Source organism: Marmota marmota, unplaced genomic scaffold, assembly GCF_001458135.2.
Source record: "Marmota marmota marmota unplaced genomic scaffold, marMar, whole genome shotgun sequence".
In the NCBI taxonomy this organism is placed as follows: Eukaryota; Metazoa; Chordata; class Mammalia; order Rodentia; family Sciuridae; genus Marmota; species Marmota marmota.
This window is the reverse complement of record NW_026000037.1, coordinates 22472021-22496748: the sequence shown is the minus strand read 5'-3', so window position 1 is coordinate 22496748 and position 24728 is coordinate 22472021. Positions and strand designations below refer to the sequence as shown.

Genomic DNA, 24728 nt, shown 5'->3' with positions numbered 1-24728 from the left:
GGAGGCACAATATCCTTAAATTGTGCTAACATTTAAGCAAAACAGGATGTTTTATGTACCATATTACTTATTTTTACAAAGAGCTTATTGATTGTTTGTTTTCCCCTTTTTATTGGCACATTGAAATTATATACAACAGTGGGATTTGCTATATTCATACATGCACACAATAAAACAGTATAATTTCATCAATTCCATTCCCTAATACCTCCCCTTTCCCTCTCCTCCCTCCCTCAATCCCCTTCAATATTTTTTTAATTTGTTATGCATGACAGTAGAATACATTTTGACACATTATACACAAATGGAGCACAACTTCTCATTTCTCTTGCTATACATGGTGCAGAGTCACACCAGTAGTGTAATCATACACATATATTGGGTAGCCAGGTGCGGTGGCACACGCCTATTATCCCAGCAGCTGGGAAGGCTAAGGCAGGAGGATCTAAAGTTCAAAGCCAGCCTCAGCAACAACAAGGTGCTAAGCAACTCAGTGAGACCCTTTCTCTAAATAAAATACAAAATAGGGCTGGGGATGTGGCTCAGTTCAATTCCCTGTACCCCCACCCCCAAAAAAAAGTATACTATGTATATAGGGTGAAAATGTCTGTCTCCTTCTACTGTTGTCCTTCCCATCCCCACAGTCCCACCCCTTCCCCTCACTCCCCTCTGCACAAGCCAAAGTTCCTTCATTCTTTCCTACCCTGCCCCCAACTATGCATCAGCATTCGCTTATCAGAGAAAACATTCAACCTTTGGTTTTGGGGATTGGCTTATTCTCCAACTTCACCCATTTACTGGCAAATGCCATAATTTCAATTTTTTTTTATATTTTATTTTTTAGTCTTTAGGTGGACACAATATCTTTATTTTTATGTGGTGCTGAGAATCGATGCCTCAAGCATATCAGTCAAGCGTGCTACCACTTGAGCCACATCCCCAGTCCATAATTTCATTTTTCTATAGGCTGAATAATATTCCATTGTGTATATGTACCACATTTTCTATCATTCATCTGTTCAAGGGCATCTAGGTTGGTTCCATACTTTAGCTGTTGTGAATTGAGCTGCTATAGATTGATGTGGCTGCATCACTGTAGTATGCTGATTTTAAATCCTTTGGATATAAACCCAAGCGCANTTCTGAAAATGAGAATTTAAAGGTGCTCCAACCTCTTGTACAGCTAGGCTGCTGGTTTTCACTGAGTGTGGACTGGCTGTGCAAACCTAATATAGAGCTAAAAGAGTGGAAATAGGGCAAGTTAAAACAGAATCAAGCTTGCTATTCCCATTAGATTCAGCCAGTTTTCTTTATTATTATTATTATTATTATTATTATTATTATTATTATTTGTATGTTTTTAAAATTTTTTTTGGAGATGTAGATGGACAGAATGCCTTTATTTTATTTGTATATGGTGCTAAGGATTAAACCCAGTGCCTTGCACATGCTGGGCAAGTGCGCTGCCACTGACTACAGCCCCAGCCGTGTGTGTGTGTGTGTGTGTGTGTATACACACACATATATATATATTTTTTTTACTTGTTCTAATTAGTTATAAATGACAATAGAATATATTTTGACATATATAAATGGTATATAGCTTCTCATTTGTCTTGTTGTACATGATGAGGAGTTACAGAGGTCCTATAATATATACACATAGGGCAATAATGTCCAATTCATCCTACTATCATTCTTACCCCTATACCTCCTTCCCTTCCTTCGCTCCCCTCTGTCTAGTCCAAAATACCCTACCCATTGTGAATTAGCATCTGCATATCAGAGAAAACATTCAGCCTTTGGTTCTTTGGGATTGGCTTACTTTGCTTAGCATAATAATTCTCTGGTTCCATCCATTTGCTAACAAATGCCATCATTTCATTCTTTAAGGCTGAGTAATATTCCATTTTGTGTGTGTGTGTGTGTGTGTATGTGTGTGTATCTATACCACATTTTCTTTACCCATTCATCCATAGAAGGACACTTAGGTTGATTCCATAGTTTATCTATTGTAAATTGAGCTGTTATAAACATTTCCTTTTATATTTTTTATTTTTGGTACCAGGAATTGACCTCAGGGGTACTCAGCCACTGAGCCACATCCCCATCCCTATTTGATATTTTATTTTGAGACAGGGTCTCACTGAGTTGCTTAGCAACTCGCTGTTGCTGAGACAGGCTTTGAACTCGCAATCCTCTGCCTCATCATCCTGAGCCACTGGGAGTACAGATGTGCGCTGCCACGCCCAGCCTCCCATTTTAGATATATTTATTTTGAAATAATTTAACAAGAGCTGGACTTGGTGGTACGTGCCTATAATCCCAGCAGCTTGGGAGGCTAAAGCAGGAGAAATGCAAGTTCAAGGCTAACCTCAGCAACTTAGTTAAACTGTCTCAAAAAGGACTGGGGATATAGCTCAATGGTAAAGCATTCCTGGGTTCAATCCCCAATTAGCCCCCCCCCCCCCGTCCAAAAAAAAGACCAAGAAGATATTGCAAAAATAATAGCTTTCTCATGTACCCTTTACCAATGGTTACATCTTACATAACATTGGTCCATTTTCAAAATAATTGACATTGGTTTAATACTGTTGACTTAACTACCAGCCTTATTAAGATGTCACCAATTTGTGAGGGGAAACAGAGATGTACAGTACTTGGAAATTTTATCACATTCATAGGTTTGTGTATCTGTTACCATAATATGAATAGAGAACTGTTTTACTGCCATGATGACACTCTCATTTGCAAACCACACCCTTTGCCACTAGTTGTTCTCCATCACTGTAATTTATTTCATCATTTTAGAGTTTGATAGAAATGGAATTATAAATATTTGTTTGATATACAATAACCTAATGATATTGGCTCAACCTAGTGTTTTCAAGGTCCATTCAAGCTGTAGCATGTATCAGTGATTTATTCTTTTTCGGGTGGCTAGTACTGCATTATTATATGTATGTACCAGAACTTATCCATTTGTTTATTAAAGTTATTAGGGTTGTTTCAATTTGGGGCCTTAGCGATACATTTGGTATGAGTACTCATCTACAGCTTTCTTTGTAGACATACATTTTCAGATCCCAAGGGTATAGTTGCTAGGTTATATGGTACATGTATTTTGGTTTTAGAAGACATTCCCAAATTTTTCCATAGTGGCTATACCATAGATCAGGTTTCCCACACCTGGTATGTACTTTTAAAATTTTATTTTAAAACTTTAATAAGCATTTGGTAAAGTATCATGGAGACTTCAATTTGTATTTCTCTAATGGCTAAAAATGATGTGTGTCTTTTTATGTGCTTATTTGCTACTGGAATATCCTCTTTAGTGCAATATCTGTTCATTTTTTATGTCATTTGCCCATTTTCTAATGGTATTACATGCTTTCTTAGTGTTGTTCTTTATATATTCTGACTAAAATTCCCTTGTTTCAGGTTTCTTTTAAACCATCTGAGTCATTTTTGAGTGTGCAGTTCAGGAATGTTGAGTGTACTTGTGTTGTTGTAAATAGAGATCCAGATCTTTTTCATCTTCCCAAACTGAAACTCTCTACCCATTAAACACTAACTCGCATTCTCTCTTTGCCCCTTACCCTGGCAGCCACTATTTTCTGTTCATTTCTGTGAATTTGACTACTCTGAAAACCTCATATAATTGAAATCATTTTAACTTTTTGTTCATTAATTCATTCATTCTACAGTGCTGGGGGTGGAACCCAGGGCCTTGCATGTGCTGGACAAGTACTGTGCCACTGAACTACATTCCCAGTCCCAGTGTTTGTCTTTTTTATGTGATTGTCTTATTTCACTCAAGCATCGTGTCCTTGAGGTTCATCTTGTGAGATAATGTTCATTGCGAATATTTTCTTTCTCTATGCCTTGTTTTTTGCCAACCTCTTTTAATGGTTTTTAGCAAAACAAGTTTTTCATTTTGATGAAGCCCACGCTATTTTTTCCTGTGCTTTTGGAGTTGTATCTAAAAACTCCCCACCTAATGCTAGGTTTTATTTTGTATCTTATCTAAAAATTTTATATTTTTATATTTCAAATTTAGAACTATGATTCATTTTGAGTACAGTTTTTTTACATATCATATGAGGTTTAAGTCTATGTTCATTTCTTGGCCTATGGCAGTTGTTTTTGGTATTGAATTTGAGGGAATATTATGTTGGGTTTAATTATCTGAATTTTCTGTGGTAGTAGTTAAGTAGATAAACCATTACATCTATTTGATGAAATATTTACCACTTATTAAATTGATAAACTAGGATGTACTTTTTTGAACAGTGTTTGTGGCTATGTTAGGTGCCTGAAGTATCTCTGGAAGTTGTGCAGAGTGGTGCCATTGGGTAGAGGTGTGGGTGTACAAAGCAGAACTTAAAGTTAAGTTCTGCTTTGTACACTTGTATTCTTTTGTGCCTTTTGGAACTTTGCCACTTCCATGAATTTCCTCTTTTATAAGAAACTATGTGCAATATGAGTGTATCTATAGATTAAAAGGAAAAAAAAGAAACTCCAAAGACAACATATGTATTCAGGAATTCTAGGGTTCAATTCTGGGTTCAATTCTCAGCACCACATATAAATAAATGAATAAAATAAATGATCCATCAACATCTAAAATAGTTTAAAACAATGAGTAGTCTGTGTACAATGAAGTGACTGATTTATTTAAAATGTTCTTTTTTTCTGAATTAATTGATAACTGTTTTTAAAAAATTTGGAAGGGGTGGGGCACACAAGATATTATAAGCCAGATGTGGTGGCAACCCCTTGTAATCATGGTGACTTGGGAAGCTAAGGTAAGAGGATCACAAATTCAAGGTCCTCCTCAGCAACTTATCATGGCCAGAAGCAATTTAGTAAGACCGTGTCTGGAAAAATTAAAAGGGCTGGGGATGTAGCTCAATGGTAAAGTACCCTGGGTTTAATCCCCAGAACCCAAAAAAACGAACCACAAACCTGAATGTCAGGCTGGGGGTGTAGCTTTGATGATAGGACACGTGCTTAGCATGCTCAGGCCCTGAGTTCAGTGTCCAACTTCATAAGTACATACCTACCTGAGTTCCTTTTAAAAGTTACCTTAAAGTTGAACTTTTATTTTTATTTATTTATTTATTTTTAGAGAGAGAGAAAGAGAAAGAATTTTTTTAATATTTATTTTTTAGTTTTCGGCGGATACATCTTTATTTGTATGTGGTGCTGAGGTTCGAACCCAGGCATGCGCGCACACATGCCAGGCGAGCGCACTACTGCTTGAGCCACATCCCCAGCCCCAAAGTTAAACTTTTAAAATCAAAGAATAGAGAGTTACTTGTGCTGTATGCTGTACAGAAATAATTAGACAAATACCAGCATCTGAGATGTTGCAGGTTAAGGCAATTTACTCTTATCTGCTATGTGTGCTTTGCTTTCGTGTTTCAGTGTGAAACCTAAATCTGAAATCCACGTGTCGATGGCCACTCCAGTCACTGTGTCCATGGAGACAGTATCCAATCAAAATAATGATCAGCCTACCATCGCAGTCCCTCCCACTGCCCAGCAGCCTCCACCAACCATTCCAACCATGATTGCAGCAGCCAGTCCCCCATCACAGCCAGCTGTCTCCCTTTCAACCATTCCTGGAGCAGTCCCCATCACTCCACCCATCACTACCATTGCAGCTGCACCACCACCAACAGCCACTGTGGGTGGCAGTCTTTCCTCTGTTTTGGGCCCTCCTGTACCTGAGATCAAAGTGAAAGAAGAAGTAGAACCAATGGACATCATGAGGCCAGTTTCTGGTAAGTTTATTTACAGAATTTTCACTTTTGGCAGTTGTTCCTTTCCCTTTTCCTAACTCTCCTCTCTAGAGTTCCATCTCTGTGAGACCATCAGCAAGGAAACCCAGCTAACTCCCTGATGCCCCTTTTTGTTTTGTTTGTTTGTTTTGTACTTAGGGCCTCAGTATGTTAGGCAAGCAGTCTACCAATGAACTATATCCTCAGCCACATGAAGCCCATTTTAAATGTTGCATTTCATTGCTGGATGTGGTGGCACCAGCCTGTAATCCCAACACCTTGAGGGGTCTGAGCCAAGAGGATTGCAAGTATAAGGCCAGTCTCAGCAATTTAGTGAGGCCCTAAGCAACTTAGTGAGACCCTGTCTCAAGATAAAAAATTAGAAAGGGCTGGGGATGTGGCTCAGTGGTAAAGTGCTCCTGGGTCAATCCGCAGTACCAAAAAACCAAAGTTGCATTCCATTCATTTTTATTAAATGAAAGAAATTATTTTTGAAAACTTAAGCCAATCTTGTTTCCCTTTTGTAATTAATTTTAATTTCAACCAAAATTGTGAAAAGATATTAATATTTCCCTATGGATTTCTTCAGTATAAATTCCTAGCATTCAAAGTAAGATGTGTAGTTTTGAGGGGGATGGTACCAGGGATTGAACTCAGGGGCCCTCAACCACTAAGCCACGTCCCAGTCCTATTTTGTATTTTATTTAGAGACAGGGTCTCTCTGAGTTACTTAGTACCTCACCATTGCTGAGGCTGGCTTGGAACTCAAAGTCCTCCTGCCTCAACCTCCTGAGCTGCTGGGATTACAGGCGTGTGCCATTGTGCCCAAATTGAAAATACTCTCGTGATAAATGTGATTAGTAAAATCTTAAAGCTATTCACTACCTCTTTCCTCTCAACTCTAAACTTCCAGTTTATGAAAGTCAAATCATTTTGGAGGGTTTTTGTTGTTTTTTTGTTTTGTTTCTTAATAAAAGTACCATAATCAGTATACAAATTTTATGAAATAGAGACAAATGCAAAGTGAAAATTAAGATTTTTGTTCCAGGGCTGGGGATATAGCTCAGTTGGTAGAGTGCTTGCCTCGCATGCACAAAGCCCTGGGTTCAATCCCCAGCATGTATATCTAATCATATATACCTAAACACACACACACACACACACACACACACACACACAAAAGATTTGTGCTCCGTCTTCAGAAAACTTGGAATGGAACCACCATTTGACCTAGTTATCCCACTCCTTGATATATACTCAAAGGACTTAAAATTAGCATACTACAGTGACACAGGCACATCAATGTTTATAGCATTCAGTTCATGATAGTAAAACTATGGAACCAACATAAAACTATGGAATCAACAGATGAATAAAGTAAATGTAGTATCTATACACAGTGGAATATTACTGAGTCATAAAGAAGAATTAAATTATGGCATTTGCCAGTAAATGGATGGAACTGGAGACGATCATGCTAAGTGAAATAAGCCAATCCCAAAAAACCAAATGCCAAGTATTCTCTCTGATATGTGAATGCTAACACACAATAAAGAGCGGGGCAGGAATAGAAATTCATTGGATTAGACAAAGGGGGATGAAGGGAAGGGAGGAGGACAAAATTTTCCTATATTCGTATATGAATACACAACCAATGAAACTCCACATCATATACAAGAACAGGATTGTAATTAGGATAAGTTATACTCCATTTATGTACAATACATCAAAATACTGTCATATATATCTAATAAGAACAAAGAAAAAAAAGATTTGTGCTCATTTACCTAGTACTACCCACCATTTCATTGAGAAGGCTTTATTCCTTATGTTGTTTTTTTCAGTAAGAGGTGTGGTTATATTGTATTTATAGTTTTTGTTGTTGTTTTGTTTTGTTTTGTTTTGTTTTTCAGTTTTAGTACTGGAGATTGAACCCAAGGGCACTCTACCGCTGAGTTACATCCCTAGTTCTTTTTATTTTGAGACAGGGTCTTGCTAAGTTTCTGAGACTGGCCTTAAACTTGAGACCCTCTTGCCTCAGCCTCCCAAGCAGCTAGGATTACAGGTGTGTGCCAGTGCACCTGCCTATGTCTGGAGGTTTTTAAACCTGCTATTTATTTACTTTTTATTGTAATGTATTATGCCATAAGTATATACTTCCATGGATTTATTTTGCCTTGATAGAACTTCTGCAGCCTGTGTAGGGACTTTAGCCTTTCCAAGGTCAGTGGAAAACTGTTAGAGGGGCTTGAAAAGAGGAATGTGAGGAGCTGCTTAGATTTTAAGCAGAACATAGTGGCTCCTGTGTGAAGAAGACTGTGGGGGCAGAGATGAATGAGGAGATTTTGGAGAGACTGTTGCATTACTTTCAGGGAGGAGTGCAGAATCAGCCAGGGTAGTAGCCATGGAAGTAACATGAGGTGGTTGAATTCTGGATGTGTTTTTATGAGGATTTCTTTAAAGATTGAATGTTGAATGAGAGAGAACAGGGTCTGGGGCAACCCCAAGGTTTTTAGTCTTAGTAACAGGAGGCCATGGAGTTGCCCTTGGCTGAAATAGGGAAAACCACAGGAGGATCATATTTAGTAGGAAGAGTTTAGTTTTTAATATGCTAAGTTTAAGTTGTGTGTTTGTTAGACATGCAAATAGGTAGTGGGATCTATTAGTCTGATACTTTGGAATAGAAAGTGAAGTTGCAGATATAAATTGAGGTGGTATCAGTATACATATTAATTGTTCTTAAAGCTGTAGCCTCAGTAAGTGGATGAGGTCATCTGGGGAATAAATGCCAATAAAATCACTTTGTAGACTGAACCCAACGGTGATTGGGAGCAAGATCAAGAAAAAGTTGGGGGAGAAATACAAACATTGTATACAGATAACTTCTGAGGAATTTGTTATGAAGGGATAGAAAAAAAGAAGGGTAGTAACTGAAGGGAAATGATGTCAAGGTGAAGTTCTTATTTGGGTCTGTTTTGTTTTTGGGTTCTGAGGTTGAACCCAGGACTGTGTATGCTTGCCTGGTATGCACTCTACCACAAGCTCCACTCCCAGCCCTAAGAGGGTTGCTTTTTACTGTTGTTGTCGTCGTCGTTTTAAGAAAAACATTCGCTGGAGAAAAGATAGCCTGTTCAACAAATGGTGCTGGGAAAATGGAAAGCCACATGTAACAAAATTAAATTGAACCTCTCTCTCTCACCCTGCACAAAAATCAACTCCAAGTGGATCAAAGAGAGAGACTAAAACAGAGATCCTGCGTCTACTAGAAGAAGAAGAAGGCCCAAATCTTCACCATGTCAGCCTAGGATCTAACTTCCTTAATAAGACCCTACAGTGCAAGAAGTAAATAAAGAATCAATAAATGGGGGATGATCAAATGGTATCAAACTAAAAAGCTTCTTCTCAGCAAAAGAAACAATAATGTGAAGAGAGAGCCTACAGATTGGGAGAAAATCTTTACCACATACACCTCAGAGAAAGCACTAATCTCTAGGATATATAAAGAACTCAAAAAACTTAACACCAAAGAAACAAATAACCCAATCAACAAATGGGCTAAGGAACTGAACAGACACTTCACAGAAGAACAAATACAGCTGATCAAGAAACATATGGAAGGCTGGGGCTGTAACTCAGTGGTAGAGCACTTGCCTAGCATGTGTGAGGCACTGGGTTCAATCCTCAGCACCACATATAAATAAGTAAAATAAAGGTCCATTGACAACTAGAAAAAAAATATTTAAAAAAGAAAAGAAACATGGAAAAATGTTCATCTCTAACAATTAGAGAAGTGCAAATCAAAATCACTGTAAGATTTCATCTCAACTCCAGTCAGAATGGCAATCATCAAGAATACGGGCAACAACAAATGTTGGCAGGGATTGGAGAAAAAGTTACATTCATACAATGCTGGTGGGATGCAAATTGGTCCAATCATTTTGGAAAGCAGTATTGAGATTCCTCAGAAAACTGGGAATAGATCCACCATTTGACCCAGATATCCCACTCCTCAGTCTATACCCAAAGGAGTTAAAATCAGCCTACTACACTGATGTGGCAGCATCAAAATTTATAGCAGCTCAATTCAAAATAGCTGAACTATGGAACCAGCCTAGGTGCCCTTCAGTAGAAGAATGGATAAAAATAATATTTGATGGAATATTATTCAGCTTTAAAGAAGAATGAAATTATGGCATTTGCCAGTAAATGGGTGGAGTTGGAGAATATTATCCTGAGTGAAATAAGACAATCCCAAAAAAACAAAGGCTGAATGTTTTCTCTGATATGCAGATGCTAATTCACAATGAGGAGGGGGTGCTAGGGAAGATCAGAGATACTTTAGGTAGAAGGGAGGGGAGGGGGGATATGGTGATTGGAAGGCAAATAGAATGAAACAGACATTATTACCTTTGTACATATATAACAGCATGACCAATTGGATTCTACAACATGTACAATCAGAAAAGTGAGAAATTATACCCCATTTATATATATCAAAGGGCATAAATGCATTCTTATTGTCATGTATAACTAATTAGAACAAAAAATTTTTTTAAAAAAAAGGTGAAACAAATTTTGTATGTTAATTGGAGTAATCCACCAAGAAAAGAAGAATTGATGATTCAAGAGAAAGCTATGAGAATTCCTAGAGCAGCATCTCAGGGGGTGGGAGGAGGTGGGGTCCAGTGTGTTTTTGAAAGAGTTGGTCTTTTCTGGGATAACCCAAAGGAGGAATCCCAGCCCATGTGGGGAGATGTAGTAATGACATTTATGGACATTTCCTTCTGATTGCTTCTTTTTCAATAAATAGTAGAAGCAAGAGGCTCTACTTAGAGTAAAGATAGAGGAAGAATAGTCAAAAGGTTGAGGGAAGGGAAAATATTAAATAATCATCCAGAAAAGGAATGGACTTAGCGAACACAATAGAATTGTCCAAATGAGGCCAGTCATCATTGCTGTGTGTCTCTAGCTACATTCAGCTACATAGTTGGGAAATTAAATTAAACCTCTTTTGCATTTGCTAAATGAGAACAGTAAAGCAAGAAAAGGGACAATGAAGGAATAAAATGAGTAAAATATAGAATTTAAATCTGGCAATGAAAGAGAATGGACATGAGTGTTTTAAGTGATAGCAGAAAAGTGGTAAAATGGATGGCCAGTATCTTCTCATGGGTTCTAAAGTTTGTTGGAGGCTATTTTTGAAGGGGACTGACCTGGAAAGGGAGTTTGGACTTGAGTTGGAGGCCGAGATGGCTGTCAAGCGTATTGGGATTATTAGTGATGGCAGTGTAGGGTGTGGCTGTTGGCATGGGTAGCTGAGGTTGGAGAGGGTAGGGCAAGTAGGTAGTAGACTAGAAGTAAGAGTCCAGTGAACCTTTAGAGTATGTTTAAGTCCCTAAATATGTGAGCCTACAAACTCTAACTAGTGTTTGCTCCCTTTCTTTTACCTGGACACAGCATCTCCCATGGTAGATAACAGTGCAGACTCCAAAGCCATCCTGCTTCTGTTAACTTCCAAATTTGCTACTTGGTACTTATGTGGTTTGTGTCATAGTTTCTCATCTGTGAATTCAGAGATGATAATAATAATTCCTATATTTAGATTGTTTCTAAGATTATGTGTTAATAAGTTACCTGGTAGGAATTTATATTTAAAGGCCAGAACAACAGTGACTTCAACATGTAAGGATTTATCTCCCTTGAAGCATACCCAAGGCAGACAGTCCAGCGATGGTATGTGGACTCCATCTGTAGGGATCTAGGCCCTTTCCACCTTTCACTCAGCAACTCCTAGGATGTGATGTTCATGCTTTTGATTCAAGGTAGCTACTGAAGCTCCAAACATACATCTGGGCTCTAGGGCACAGAAAGAAGACAAGGAATAGAGAGTAACATCTTTCTTTTAAGGAAATTTCCTTAAAAGTACTACAGAGCTCTCTGCTTTCATCTTATCTGACCACACCTACAACAGAGGATAAGAAATACCTTCTTTTAGCTTAGTGGCATTGTGCCTCTGTTAAAGCAAGAGTCCTAGAATGACAGAAGGTGAAGATGGCATTACAAAACATCTGACAGCCTCTGCCTCAGAGTGCTTGGCACAGTGAGAAGCCCAGAGAAAGGCTCAAGGAATACTAGGTGTCTGTACTGTCTTCTGAATTGTTGTTGTTGCTGGAAATCAAGTGAAGCATTCCTTGATATTTGGGTTCTCATAGATGTCTATGCTCCATTTCCTCTGACAGCAGTTCCTCCACTGGCTACCAACACTGTGTCTCCATCTCTTTCTTTGCTGGCAAACAACCTGTCTATGCCTACAAGTGACCTGCCACCTGGTGCCTCCCCAAGAAAAAAGCCTCGAAAACAGCAGCACGTGATCTCAACAGAAGAGGGGGATATGATGGAGACAAACAGCACTGACGATGAGAAGTCCACTGCCAAAAATCTTCTGGTGAAGGCTGAGAAGCGAAAGTCTCCTCCCAAGGAGTATATTGGTAATGGTCACTTAGGCTAATTCTTTTTTTTTTTTTTTTTTAGGCTAATTCTTATCTCCTGATACTTCTCACTAGTCAAGTGTACTTCCCAGAGGGTGTCTCCATTGTCAGTTTTCCTGATTGGAATTAAACTTGGAGAATGTTAAAAATATGTAATTAGCTCTTTAATGTCTTTTTTCTTTCCTTTTGAATAGATGAGGAAGGTGTGAGGTATGTCCCAGTGCGTCCAAGACCTCCCATCACTTTGCTTCGTCACTATCGAAACCCATGGAAAGCTGCTTACCACCATTTTCAGAGGTACAGCGATGTCCGAGTCAAAGGTCAGTCTTCCTAGAAACATCAAATATTAATGCATGAAACTGGTATAACACTGTCTGTATTTTTTTTTAGTTGTTTATTAATTACACAGAACAGTAGGTTTCATTGAGAACATTCATATGTGCATATAACAGTTTGATCAATTTCATTCCCCAGTGCTCCCCAGTGCCTCCCCTTACCTCCCCTTTCCCTTCCCTAGTATAACTGGTATAACACTAATGAGTGTCTCCCACCTACATTTATGATGACCCATTTTCCCCTTTATTGGCTAGATTATTATAATCATAAAAGAAAAACAGGCCAGGTACGATGGCGCATGCCTGTAATCCCAGTGGCTCAAGAGGCTGAAACAGGAAGATCATGAGTTCAAAGCCAACCTTATCAATTAGTGAAGCTCAAAGCAACTAAGTAAGAGCTAAATAAAATACAAAAAAAAGGCTGGGAATGTGTTTCAGAGGTTAAGAGCCCCTTGGTTCAATCCCTGGTACCCAAAAAAAGGAAGAGAAAAATAGATCTAGGGGTGTAACTCAGTAGTGTAACTCACTTTGCCTAACGTGTTAGACTCTAAGTTTTGAACCTGAGAACATTTTAATAAACCTACATGTAAATGAAAATGGTTAAATTATACTTTGCACAATGTCAGTAGATATTTTTTCTGATGGACTTTTAAGTGTCATTCATCTGAGATTAAATTAATGCACCAAGAAGTATGAGCTTCCAGAGAATTTACCACATTTCCCATTCTCCTACACAAATTCAATGTGGAAACTTGGAATTTGGGGGTTGGTACTGGAACATTTTATTTTTTTTATTTTGAGACAGGGTCTTGCTAAGTTGCCCAGTCTGGCCTCAGACTTGCAGTCCTCCTGGGAGTGTAGGAGTATATCACCATGCACAGCTGTAGGTTTTCCTGAGGCCTCAATGGGGTATTCATAAATGTCAGTGATTAGGGACAAAGGTGCTGACAGCTCAGTCTCAGTGGAAGTACGAAGATGACTATGCTTCCCAGCTGTGTCTATTCTTCCTCACAATTAAATAGGTATCCCTTGATATAAATGAGGAATTGATTCCAGGACCATTCTCAGATACTAGAATCCATGGATGCTCAAGTTCCTTTATATAAAATGGTGTAGTTTTTGCATGTAAAGTATCTGCATCTTTCTGTGTATTTTGTCATTCCTAGATTACTTATATAATACAATGTAAATGCAAGTCTATACATGTTCAGTACAGATGCAGGTTTTCAAGTATTGACAATCCACAAGTTTGAATCCACAGATGCAGAAAGCCAACTGTACTCTAAAATTTTAAAAGAAGGTGAGATTTCCAGAGGTCAGAGAGTTTTAACCTTCAGGAGCCAGGACATAGATCACTAAACATCAGTTAATGCCATGAGAATTCTGTAGCAGAATTTTTTTGTAATTGTAGATGAACAGAATGCCTTTACTTCATTTGTTTATTTTTATCTGGTGCTGAGGATTGAACCCAGTGTTTCACGCATGCTAGGCAAGCGCTCTGCCACTGAGCTACAGCCCCAACCCAACCTGATAGTATTTTAGCCTAAAAAGATTCTTATTGTTTTTGAGACTCACTTTTCAATAATTATCTTTAGAAAGCTAGCTTGACCGATGAAAGATTTATGATTCCTAGATAACTAATTGGCTATGTTTATAGTAACATCTCATTTTCACCAGGCCTCTTGACTATTAGACAACTTTGTTGTCATATTCATATAAATAAATCAAGTTGGAATATTGAAAAAATTTTTACAAGAAGGAATGAAAAAGACAAACAGGGAAAAAGCACAAGAAGCAAACAGAAAACAAATCATAATATGATGGCCACAAGCCTTAACTTTCAGTTGTATTCAGTTAAATATAAATATAGTCTCAACATACCAATTAAAACAGATTGGCAGAGAGTAAATGAAAAAATACAGTTTAACTATATGTTAAACGTAAGAAACTTATTTTGAATGGAAGTGACAGATTGACAGTAAAAAGATGAGAAAATAAAAACTAAAATTTCAAAAAAGGCAAGGATGGCTAGATTAATATTAGATAAAGTAGAAAATAAAATTACTGAAGACAAAGAGAAACATACTTTTAGAAAAATCAGTTGACCAGGAAATGGTCCTAAATGTATAGGCAACCAAAAACAAGAGCTTTTAGAATATATGAACTAAAAGCAAAACTGAAAGAAAAAAATAGACAAATGCACAGTTATAATTAGAACATTCACACCTTATTCACAACAATTAGCAGAATGAATTCTCAGGTAACAAGAATGTAGAATAAACACAATGAACCAACAACATCTAATAGACATTGATAGAATACAATTCTTTCAAGTGCTATGGAATATGTAAAGATAGATCCTATCCTGGATATAAAACAGCTGGATATAAAACAGCTAATTTAAAGGAATTGAAGTCATATGGGGTGTCTGCATTAATCATCATGGAATCAAACTAGAAGACAATGAGAAAGATAAGAGAAAAACTTCCAAACCATGGAAATTTAAATAACACATGTCTAAGTAATCCACAGTCACAAAGAAAGTCTCAAGGAAACTTTTTTTTTTTTTTTTTTAGAGATAGAGAATTTCAATATTTATTTTTCAGTTTTAGGTGGACACAACATCTTTGTTTGTATGTGGTGCTGAGGATCGAACCCGGGCCGCACGCATGCCAGGCGAGCGCGCTACCGCTTGAGCCACATCCCCAGCCCTCAAGGAAACTTTTAAAAAATATAAAACTCAAAGGCACTGGGGATGTAACTTTTTGGTGGAATGCTTGCCTAATATTCAGAAGGTCTTAGGTTTCCTCCCCAGAAAAAAAGAGCAAAGTCAAAGCAAGTACAAGGAAGAAAATAGTAAGGATAAGAAGAGGAATCAGTGAAATTGAAAACAGGAAAACAGTAGGGAAAAAGGGAAACAAAAACTAGTTTTTTGAAAAAAAAATAAAACTCATGAGTCTTTAGCAAGATTGAAATAAAAGAGGATATGAATCACGAATATTTGTGTTGCATATTAGGAACTGTTATAATGTTATTTTTTTCAATCTTCTGCTCAGTTTTTGCTTTCCCACCAGCTGTTCCTATGGGATCTGCTTTTTCTACATCCTCACAACACTAATTATTGTCCATCTTTTTTTATTATTACAACTAATCCTAGTGGGTATTTCATTGTGGTTTTGGTTTACGTTTTCCTAATAACTGATGATGATCAACTTTTCATGTGTTTATTGGTAATTTTTGTTTTGTTTTTGATACTGGGGATTGAACCAAGGGACAGTCTACCACTGAGCTATATCCTCACCTCTTTTATTTTTTCATTTTGAGACAGGGTCTCATTAAAGCTATCCTCAGACTTGTGATCCTGCTGCCTCAGCCTCCCAGTTGCTGGGATTATAGGTACACACCACCATGCCCTACTCTCTGTTATGTCCTGTAACAGAGTGTCCTGTAATGTGTGACTCTATAATTATTGTAAAAAGCTAAGAAATTCTTTAAATCATATTTATGCTAATAAACTGCTTTGGCACATCATTATCACTCAAAGTCCATAGCTTACTTTAGATTCATTCTTGTTATATATTATATGAGTTTAAATAATATATAAATTAAGTTTTTCAAAATTAGTTTTTAAAATAATTTTCAGTTATTCATGTTACATTAGATTATCTTAAGTCCTAAAGAGTAATTAAGACCATGCAGAGGTCTAGGCACAGTTGTAGCTCAGTGGTAGAGCACTTGCCTACTACGTGTGAGGAGGCGCTGGTTCCATCCTCAGCACCACATAAAAATAAATAAATAAAGGTATTGTGTCCATCTACAGCTAAAAATATATTTAAAAAAAAAAGACTGCCAATACAGCTAAAGTCAACTTTAAAAGCATCCCTCAATACTAGTCTGATTTTCCCCAGTCTTGTTGATAAATTTTATATTTACTTTATTCCAATTTTGGTTACTGGACTTTTCTTCCAAATTTGAAATATAATTCACACTTGATTCATGTGATTCCCCAAGAACTGAATAATATCAAGAAACTTCCCAGACTTAATGACTAGCCCTCAATGTGCTTGTAAACATCACATTGAGTAAGGCTTCTACTCACTAAAGACCATTTCCCCCTATTTTAAAAAAATTAGAGCTGGGCTGAGCACAGTGGTACACACTTGTTGCTTGGACTATAAGGCTAAGGCAGGAGGATTTGTTTTGAGGCCAGCTTTAACAATTTAGCGAGGCCCTAAGCAACCTAGGAAGACCACATCTCAAAACTTAAAAAAAATAAAATAAAGGGAGCTGGGAATGTAACTCATTGGTAGTGCCCCTGGGTTCAATCCCCAATACCACACAAAAAAAGAAAAATTAGAGCCAGGTGTGGTGGCGCAGGCCTATAGTCCAAGCAACTCGGTAGACTGAGGCTGAGACTGAGATTACAAGTCTTGAGACCAGACCAGCCTTGGAAATTTAGACCCTGTCTCAAAATAAAAAGAGGTAGGGATATATATAACTTAGTGGTAAAGAACCTCCCCTGGGTTCAATTCCCAGCCCCAAAATAAAAAGAGATTAGAACATTAATTTGTTCTTTTTAACTCACCAGATTAGCAGAGTATAGTCTTCAAAACTTTCTTCTGGAGTAAACAAAAAGGAAGCCTTTATTCATCTTATTGACCTTATTCCTAATGACTTAAATGCTGAAGACTTATTTTTAAATGTTTAAGTAAAAAAATTTTTATGAAATACTGGCACTTAGCCAGCTTAAATGCAAATAGCTGAGCTTTATAAAAATTGAAACATACTTGTTTTTATATGGTTCCAGAGGAGAAGAAAGCTATGCTGCAAGAAATAGCTAATCAGAAAGGAGTATCCTGTCGTGCCCAAGGCTGGAAAGTCCATCTCTGTGCTGCCCAATTATTACAGCTGGTAGGTGCAGCTCAACAGTTGTTGTGGTAAAGAGGAACAGAGGCTGGAGATGTCTAAGTGCATATAACATTTTCTTTTGAGTAATTTGGAAGCATTCTAGACAAAAACAGGTTATGGTAGGATTTTTATGTGTTGCTGTATTTCGTAAGCACTATGTCAGTTACATATGATTATAGTCTAAATCTTAGTTTATTTGGAACAACTATGGCATAAGACCTAAAATTAAAATTCAACATTATGTCTTGTGGTGACATAGGAAATAGCAGTAACCTTAAATAGTGTACACGTGAGCCCCACCTCCCCACTCAACTCCCTCAGAGAAGGTCCTCTAATCAAATAATTCCCTTCACTCTGTGGACTGAGAATAGTTCCTGATTCTCATTGAGTAGTGGGCTTCGGTGATCTACCAGATTTCATTATTACTCAAACCAGTCACATCTATCTGTGGGGAACAGAAGTGATCCCCTCCCTCTTGATATACTATAAACCCTGCCTTCCACAGCCCCTGCTTGTTCACTCTGTTTTTTGAGTGCAACCCCTTTGTGTCACTGAGTGGCATGCCCTGTCCTCCTTTCCTAGGCCATAAGTATATGTAACTAATCAACTGACATTTATCTCCCCTATCCATTTGTGGATCTTGTATGATAGTTCAGCCTTTTCTGTAACCTTAGGATAGGAATTTCTCCTTTACCAACTAAGTAAAGAGGGGTCAATTAGCCAGGCACAGTGATACATACATGTAATCTCAGCTACTCAGAAGGCTGAGGCAAAGAGGAGAACAAATTCAATGCTGGGGTAACTTAACACAAGTTCCTGTCTTAAAATAAAAATTAAAAAGGGCTGCAATGTAACTCAGTACTTGCCTAGTATACATGAGGCCCTGGGTTTGCTCCCCAGCACCAAAGAAAAACAAAAAACAAAACCACCTCATAAAGTTTTTCCATCTTTGGAATAGCAGTGTTCTCAAGAATATTGTCTGCTATGAAGATCTAAAAAACATTGCTGGGCTGGGGATGTGGCTCAAACAGAAGCGCACTCGCCTGGCATGCGTGCGGCCCGGGTTCGATCCTCAGCACCACATACAAACAACAATGTTGTGTCTGCCGAAAACTAAAAAAAAAATAAATAAATATTAAAATTCTCTCTCTCTCTCTCTCTAATAAACAAATAAATAAATAAATAAAAAACATTGCTGAGCCAGGCACAGTGGCATATGCCTGTAATCCCAGTAGCTTGGGAGGCTTAGGCAGGAGGATTGCGAGTTCAAAGCCAGCCTCAACAACTTATTGAGAGGCACTAAGCAACTCAGCAAGATGCTGTCTCTAAATAAAATATTTAAAAGGACTTAACCACTGAGTTATATTCTAGCCCTTTTTAATTATGGGTTCAATCGCTGGTGCCAAAAAAAATTTTTTTTTAATTAAAAATTATTTAAAAACCTTTGGCTAGTTTTCACTTAGCAGAAAATCATATTTATGTGAGAAGAGTGAAGTTGTTTTTCAGAGGAAAAACGTTCTCCTTGAGGACAGACTCTGAACTGTGGCATATTATATTACAAACCATTGTTGACCAGTTTCCTTCACTGTTTTGTAACCTTTCTATACCTTAGTCCTTGGGAGAAAGGACTTTATCACTCAAATAGCCCTTACACCACTGTTCAAAGTTGATTGGAGATGGGTTCATTTACCTGAGGTTAACATAGAAAAGTTTCTCTGAGGTTATGACGTTCTTTTTCTTCTGTGTTGTAGACAAATCTAGAACATGATGTTTATGAAAGACTTACCAACCTACAGGAAGGGATTATCCCAAAGAAAAAAGCAGCAACTGATGATGATCTACACCGAATAAACGAACTAATTCAGGTTTGAATGAGCCCTTTCCCTTATGATCACCCACTTTATGAGATTGTTTACTGTAAAATCTTACTTTTCCCATTTCCTTGCCTCATACTCCAGCATCTTTAGTAAAAATGTATTATTTATTTCAGCCTACATTGCCAAGAAACACTGGTCAAATTTTCTCTATGTGAAAGTTTCAAAATGACCTCTGCCCAAAGGGCACCATTTCTCAAAAAGCCATGTCATCCTCGTGGCCACTGACTGATGATGTGCCATCTTCTGTTCCAGGGAAACATGCAGAGGTGTAAACTTGTGATGGATCAAATCAGTGAGGCCAGAGACTCCATGCTTAAGGTTTTAGATCATAAAGATCGTGTTCTGAAGCTTCTAAACAAGAATGGGACTGTCAAGAAAGTGTCAAAATTGAAGCGAAAGGAAAAAGTCTAGACCCAGAAGAATCAGAGTTTGGAAACAGAATTTATGAAGAATGATGATGGTGGGGGTGGGGGGGAGGGGTTTGACTATTTTCAAAATGGAACATTGAAATAAAGGAAGTGTTCCTTAATTCACACATGAAAGCAGAGGGACCCATGGCATCCAGTGGCACAGAAGGATCAGAGTTGACCTGACACAGTGAGCCCCATTCTTTCTTTCAGGCACATCCCTGTTAAACCTGCTCTGTGTCATAAGTGACTCCTGATGCACAGTGACACAGATGGCTGACAGGCGTTTTTTCAGCCTACCAGTTTATGGACTGTATTTATCTGGTGGATTCCTGCAGGACCCATACTGAGCCTGGACTGAAAGTATCTACTCGGACCATCTGTTCTCTCTCTACACTGAAAATAAAGCCTCTTCTCACCCCAGTCAGTTCTTCTATCTGACCTTCAGATGCCCAAGTTGGCCTTTTTCAGTAGTGCCACAGCACCAAGAGAGCTGCCACATCTCACATTTAAAGGGTTCAAAGTACCAGTTCTTGTTACTTTTTTAAAGAACCATTTCCAAGTGAAGTTGTTATATTGTCTGTCCTGTGTGTCCAAATTGGGTTTTTGTGGAGGTTCAGAGCAGGTGACACCGTAAGTTGCTCTGAGATCCTGTTCTGAAGTACATTCTTGGTTACCTGTACTTCCGTAGCTGGTGTGATGCTGTTAATTGTATGTACCACACATCTCCAAACCTTAATAAAGGACTCAAAGAGGTTTTTGTACATGAGCAGTTTGCATCTTTTCTAAAGTGCATCAGTATTGTATTGCACATCACGTACATCTTTACCCTGCAGTTGTTTCTCACGCGGTATTGATCCCACTCTTAAGGTTTTGTCATTCCCTGTAGGAGTTCTGCTCATCCCAGTAATTGGAAGGTGTTACAGTGGTGTAGTCTGTTGGCTCTTGGTTGTCTTAAATACAAACCTGATGATTAAATTGTAGGACTCTGAAGACTACAATACTGGAGGCAGAACTTGCAGGTAGTTGGATTCTTTTCACAGAAGATTGCTCGTACCTCTAATCTGCGTGTAAAGGCCCAGTCCTGCTTCCTTTGGACACACGACTGGCCATCTCCCTTCTATCTGGCCTTCATGAGACAGGCAGGAAAGATTGTCTCAGAGCCTCTTCCTCAGGACAAGACCTGCCCTCCCTCCTTGGAAACGTGTCTTAAGGAAGGAGGGAGTCCTTGGACCTGGAGTTCGTCCCTTTGCCCTGACCTGCACAGGGTTGAAATGGGGTATATGCTGTTTCTGCCTGGGCGGGTGGGACCAACACTTCAGCTTGCCCACGACAGTCTCCCTGCTATTGACATGGGAAGTTTTCACCTGTTGTGTGATTGGGGTGAAAGACAAAGCCAACAAGGCAGCCTTGCTTGACTTTCACTGGGACATGGAGCCAACCTAAATGACTGGTTGTTTATTCAGGCATAAGCAGGTGTGACTGATGGAATAGTGCTCCTTTACCTGAGTCTGTCTATGCCCTTATTGTCAGGTGATCACACGTCTGCAAGCTAGGATAGGATAGGATTAGATGTTTGAGGTCCTAGGTTACAGAGGTGTTATCCTAAGGTATTGTCGCCATTTAAACAAAATTTAACCCTTTCAAAGGAAGCTTGTCATCTTGCCAGTACAAGCCCTGAAAGTCACTGCAGGTTAGAACAGTGTTTTCCCTCATCTTCTGAGGAGGACAACATAATCAGAAGTTGGGAGAGGGCTGGGGTATAGTTCGTTGGTAGAATCGATGTAGAATGTGAGCCCCTGTTTTCTGGTTCCAGCACTGTAAAAAGAAGTTGGGCGAAATGGGTGAATGAATCTTATCTATGAACACAACTGGGTTTTTTGTTGTTGTTACTGTTTTTTCTGGTGCTGAAGACTGAACCCAGGAGCAGTTTACAAATGAGCTACATCTCCATTTCTTTATTTATTGTTTTGCCAGCTCTGAGATAGCGTTCTGTTAAATTGCCAAGGCTGGCCTTGAACCTTCGGTCCTCCTGCCTCAGCCTCCCAAGTAGATGGAATTACAGGTGTACACCACTGCCTCAGCTAAACATAAGGTTTTTGTAAACTGTTTTCCAAGTAAATGATCTGGTGAGCTTGGACTATGTACACCTGTGAGACCATCACCATAATCACAATAGTGACTGTCAGCCCCCAAGGTTTCCATTTGACTCAGTCTCATCCCTAGGCAAATATTAGCTGCTTTTTGTCACTCTAGATTAGCTTGTATTTTCTAGAATTTTAACAGAATACAGTCATACAGCATGTACTTCTTGTGGAGAAGGAGTCAGGCTTTATTAATATAACAGAAATTAATGCTGAGATTTATTCGTGTTGCTTCTTTTCAGAAGTTCATTGCTGAGTATTTTGTCTGTCTTCCCTAAGCTGTTTTTTCACCTGTAGAAAGACATTTGGGTTATTAGCAAGTTTTGAATATCACAAATATAGGTTGCGATCCTCATATTATTTGTATAGACATCTGCTTGTATACAAAGTTGATGATTTTATGTTGTGCTTACTCCAGTGTCATGTGACCAGGAGAATAGTGCTGAGAAGCCCAGAATCCATTGACTTTTTTTTTTCCTCCTGTACTGGAAATTGAACCCAAGGGAGCCCTACCACTGAGAGATATCCCCAGCCCTTTTTATTTGAGACAGGGCCTCTCTGGGTTGCTGAGTCTAGTCTTGAACTTGTAACCATCCTGCTACATCCTCCTGAGTCGCTGGGATTACAAACATGAGACCCCACACCTAACTCCAAGTAACTCCAGAAAAATGCATACTTAAAAATTAGAAGAAACTGGCGGGGGCGCGGTAGCACACATCTGTAATCCCAGCGGCTTGGGAGGCTAAGATAAGAGAATCGTGAGCCAACCTCAGCAACTTCGAGGCGCTAAGCAACTCAGTGAGTCCCTGTCTCTAAATAAAATACCAAATAGAGCTGGGGACATGGCTCAGTGGTCAAGTGCCCCTGAGTTCAATCTCCGGTACCAAAAAAAAAAAAAAGAAGAAATTGGAATATATTTGAGATAACACTTCTATCTTTACAGTGGAAAAATCAAACTGATCTGGGGGAAAAAAAAGTCTAATCCATCTGTCTAGTCTAGAAAATCATACTATTTTTAAAGCCTGGATATTTTGAAAAATCATTAAGTAGAAAAACCATATAATATTTTCATTTCCAACAACTTTATCATAGTAGTAACAGTTACACAGTTTCAGGGGTTGAAAGATTATTTGGAGGCTATTAAAAAGCATATATTTTTACTTTTTTATTACAGAATACCACACAGATGTAGAAAACTACACAGTGCAAATGTATAGCTTCATACACTTTTAACAATTTTTCTTTTTTTTTTTTTTTGTACCAGGGATTGAACTTGGGCGCTTGACCACTGAGCCACATCCCCAGCCCTATTTGGTATTTTATTTAGAGACAGGGTCTCACTGAGTTGCGCTTCACGTTACTGAAGCTGGCTTTGAACTTGCGACCCTCCTGTCTCAGCCTCCCTAGCCTCTGGGATTACAGGCGTGCATCACTGTGCCCGGCCACTTTTAACAATTTTGAAATAACCTCCCCAGGTGAAAAATAGAATCTTGCCAGTCACCTCAGAAGTTCTACAACTGTTGCGTCCTGATCACAATCCTCTGCTTCCCCCACAAGAAAACCATCTTAACTTTTTTTTTTTCAAACAAGCATTTTTTGTTATGCTATATAATACTCTGGTTTTTCCTTAGATTACATAAGTCTTTCTCCTTTTATTATGGTATATATAAAATGTCAAATGCCCTAATCTTAAAGGTATAATTTTGTGTGTTTTGTCAAGTGTGTACCTCTACAGCCAACAATCAAAAACACCAGCATTTTTGCATCCCAGAAGGAGTGCCTCTCTGATGAATATACTTCACCCATCCCAGGAAGTAGACACTGATCTACCATCTGTTAACATAGATGTCACACAGTGGTGCACACCAGGAACCCCAGCTACTTCAGAGGCTGAGGCAGAAGCATTGCAAGTTTGAGGCCAGTCTGGGCAGGGAGAGCCAAAGAACCTATACACACACAAAAAAATGGATTTTTACTGTGAAACTTCAAATAAACTGATTCATAGAGTACATATTTAATTGTGTCTGGATTTTTTGCTCAACATAACTCAAGATTTATCCATTTGTTGTATCAGGTTTTTTTAAATTGCCAAAGGGGTATTCTATGTACATTCTATTCCATGGAACTGTTTGCCCATTTCCCTATTGAAGGGTATGTTGGTAGCTTCCTATTATGAACAAAACTGTATAAATGTGTAGAAATATCTTCAAATAAATAGGTAAAAACCTGTTGGATCTTGAGGTAAAGCTAAATTTTCTAAGAAACTGCCAAACGGTTTTCCACAGTGGCTGTAAGAGTTCCATTCCCCGCCAGCAGTGAATCCGAGTTTCTGTTGTTCCCCATCATTGCCAGCAAGGTGGGGCCAGTGTTACTGAATTTTAGTCATGTGATATATCATCATTAATTTCATTGCAGTTCCCTAATGGGGTAGGACATTGAGTATCTTTTCATAGCTGATTTGCCATCTTTAATATGGTGTTTGGTGAAGTATCTGTTAAGGTCTTTGCTCATTTTAATTAGACTGGATTTTTGTTTTGTTTTTCACTGAATTTTAAGAGTTATTTGTATATTTTGTTCTCTCAATTTTTTCCATTCTGAGTTGGGGTCTCACAATGCTTCCCAGGCTGACCTTGAACTTCTGGGCTCAAATGACCCTCCTTCCTCGGCCTTCCAAGTAGCTAACTAACACTATAGGCCAGCTCCACCAAATCCGGTGACTTTTTTTTTTTTCTTTGTATATTTTGAATACAAGTCCTTTATTATATATGTGTTTTGCAAATATT

The 24728-nt window shown here is 38.4% G+C and overlaps 1 protein-coding gene across 6 annotated transcripts in view; it reads left to right on the top strand.

Annotated features, from left to right (window-relative positions):
* Sap130 (Sin3A associated protein 130) overlaps positions 1–20565 on the top strand; it is a 72312-nt gene extending 51747 nt beyond the window's left edge. For 4 of the 6 annotated variants that reach the window (XM_015479103.2, XM_015479102.2, XM_015479100.2 and 1 more), the window contains 6 exons: positions 5431–5789; positions 12026–12274; positions 12469–12594; positions 17417–17520; positions 19269–19382; positions 19647–20565. In XM_015479103.2, coding sequence (XP_015334589.1) covers positions 5431–5789; positions 12026–12274; positions 12469–12594; positions 17417–17520; positions 19269–19382; positions 19647–19805 — 1111 coding nt within the window. In that variant the 3' untranslated portion in view covers positions 19806–20565. The remainder of the gene's footprint in view (positions 1–5430; positions 5790–12025; positions 12275–12468; positions 12595–17416; positions 17521–19268; positions 19383–19646) is intronic. The other 2 variants (XM_048812156.1, XM_015479104.2) reach the window with 2 other exon arrangements.
* The last annotated feature ends 4163 nt before the right edge of the window (positions 20566–24728 follow it).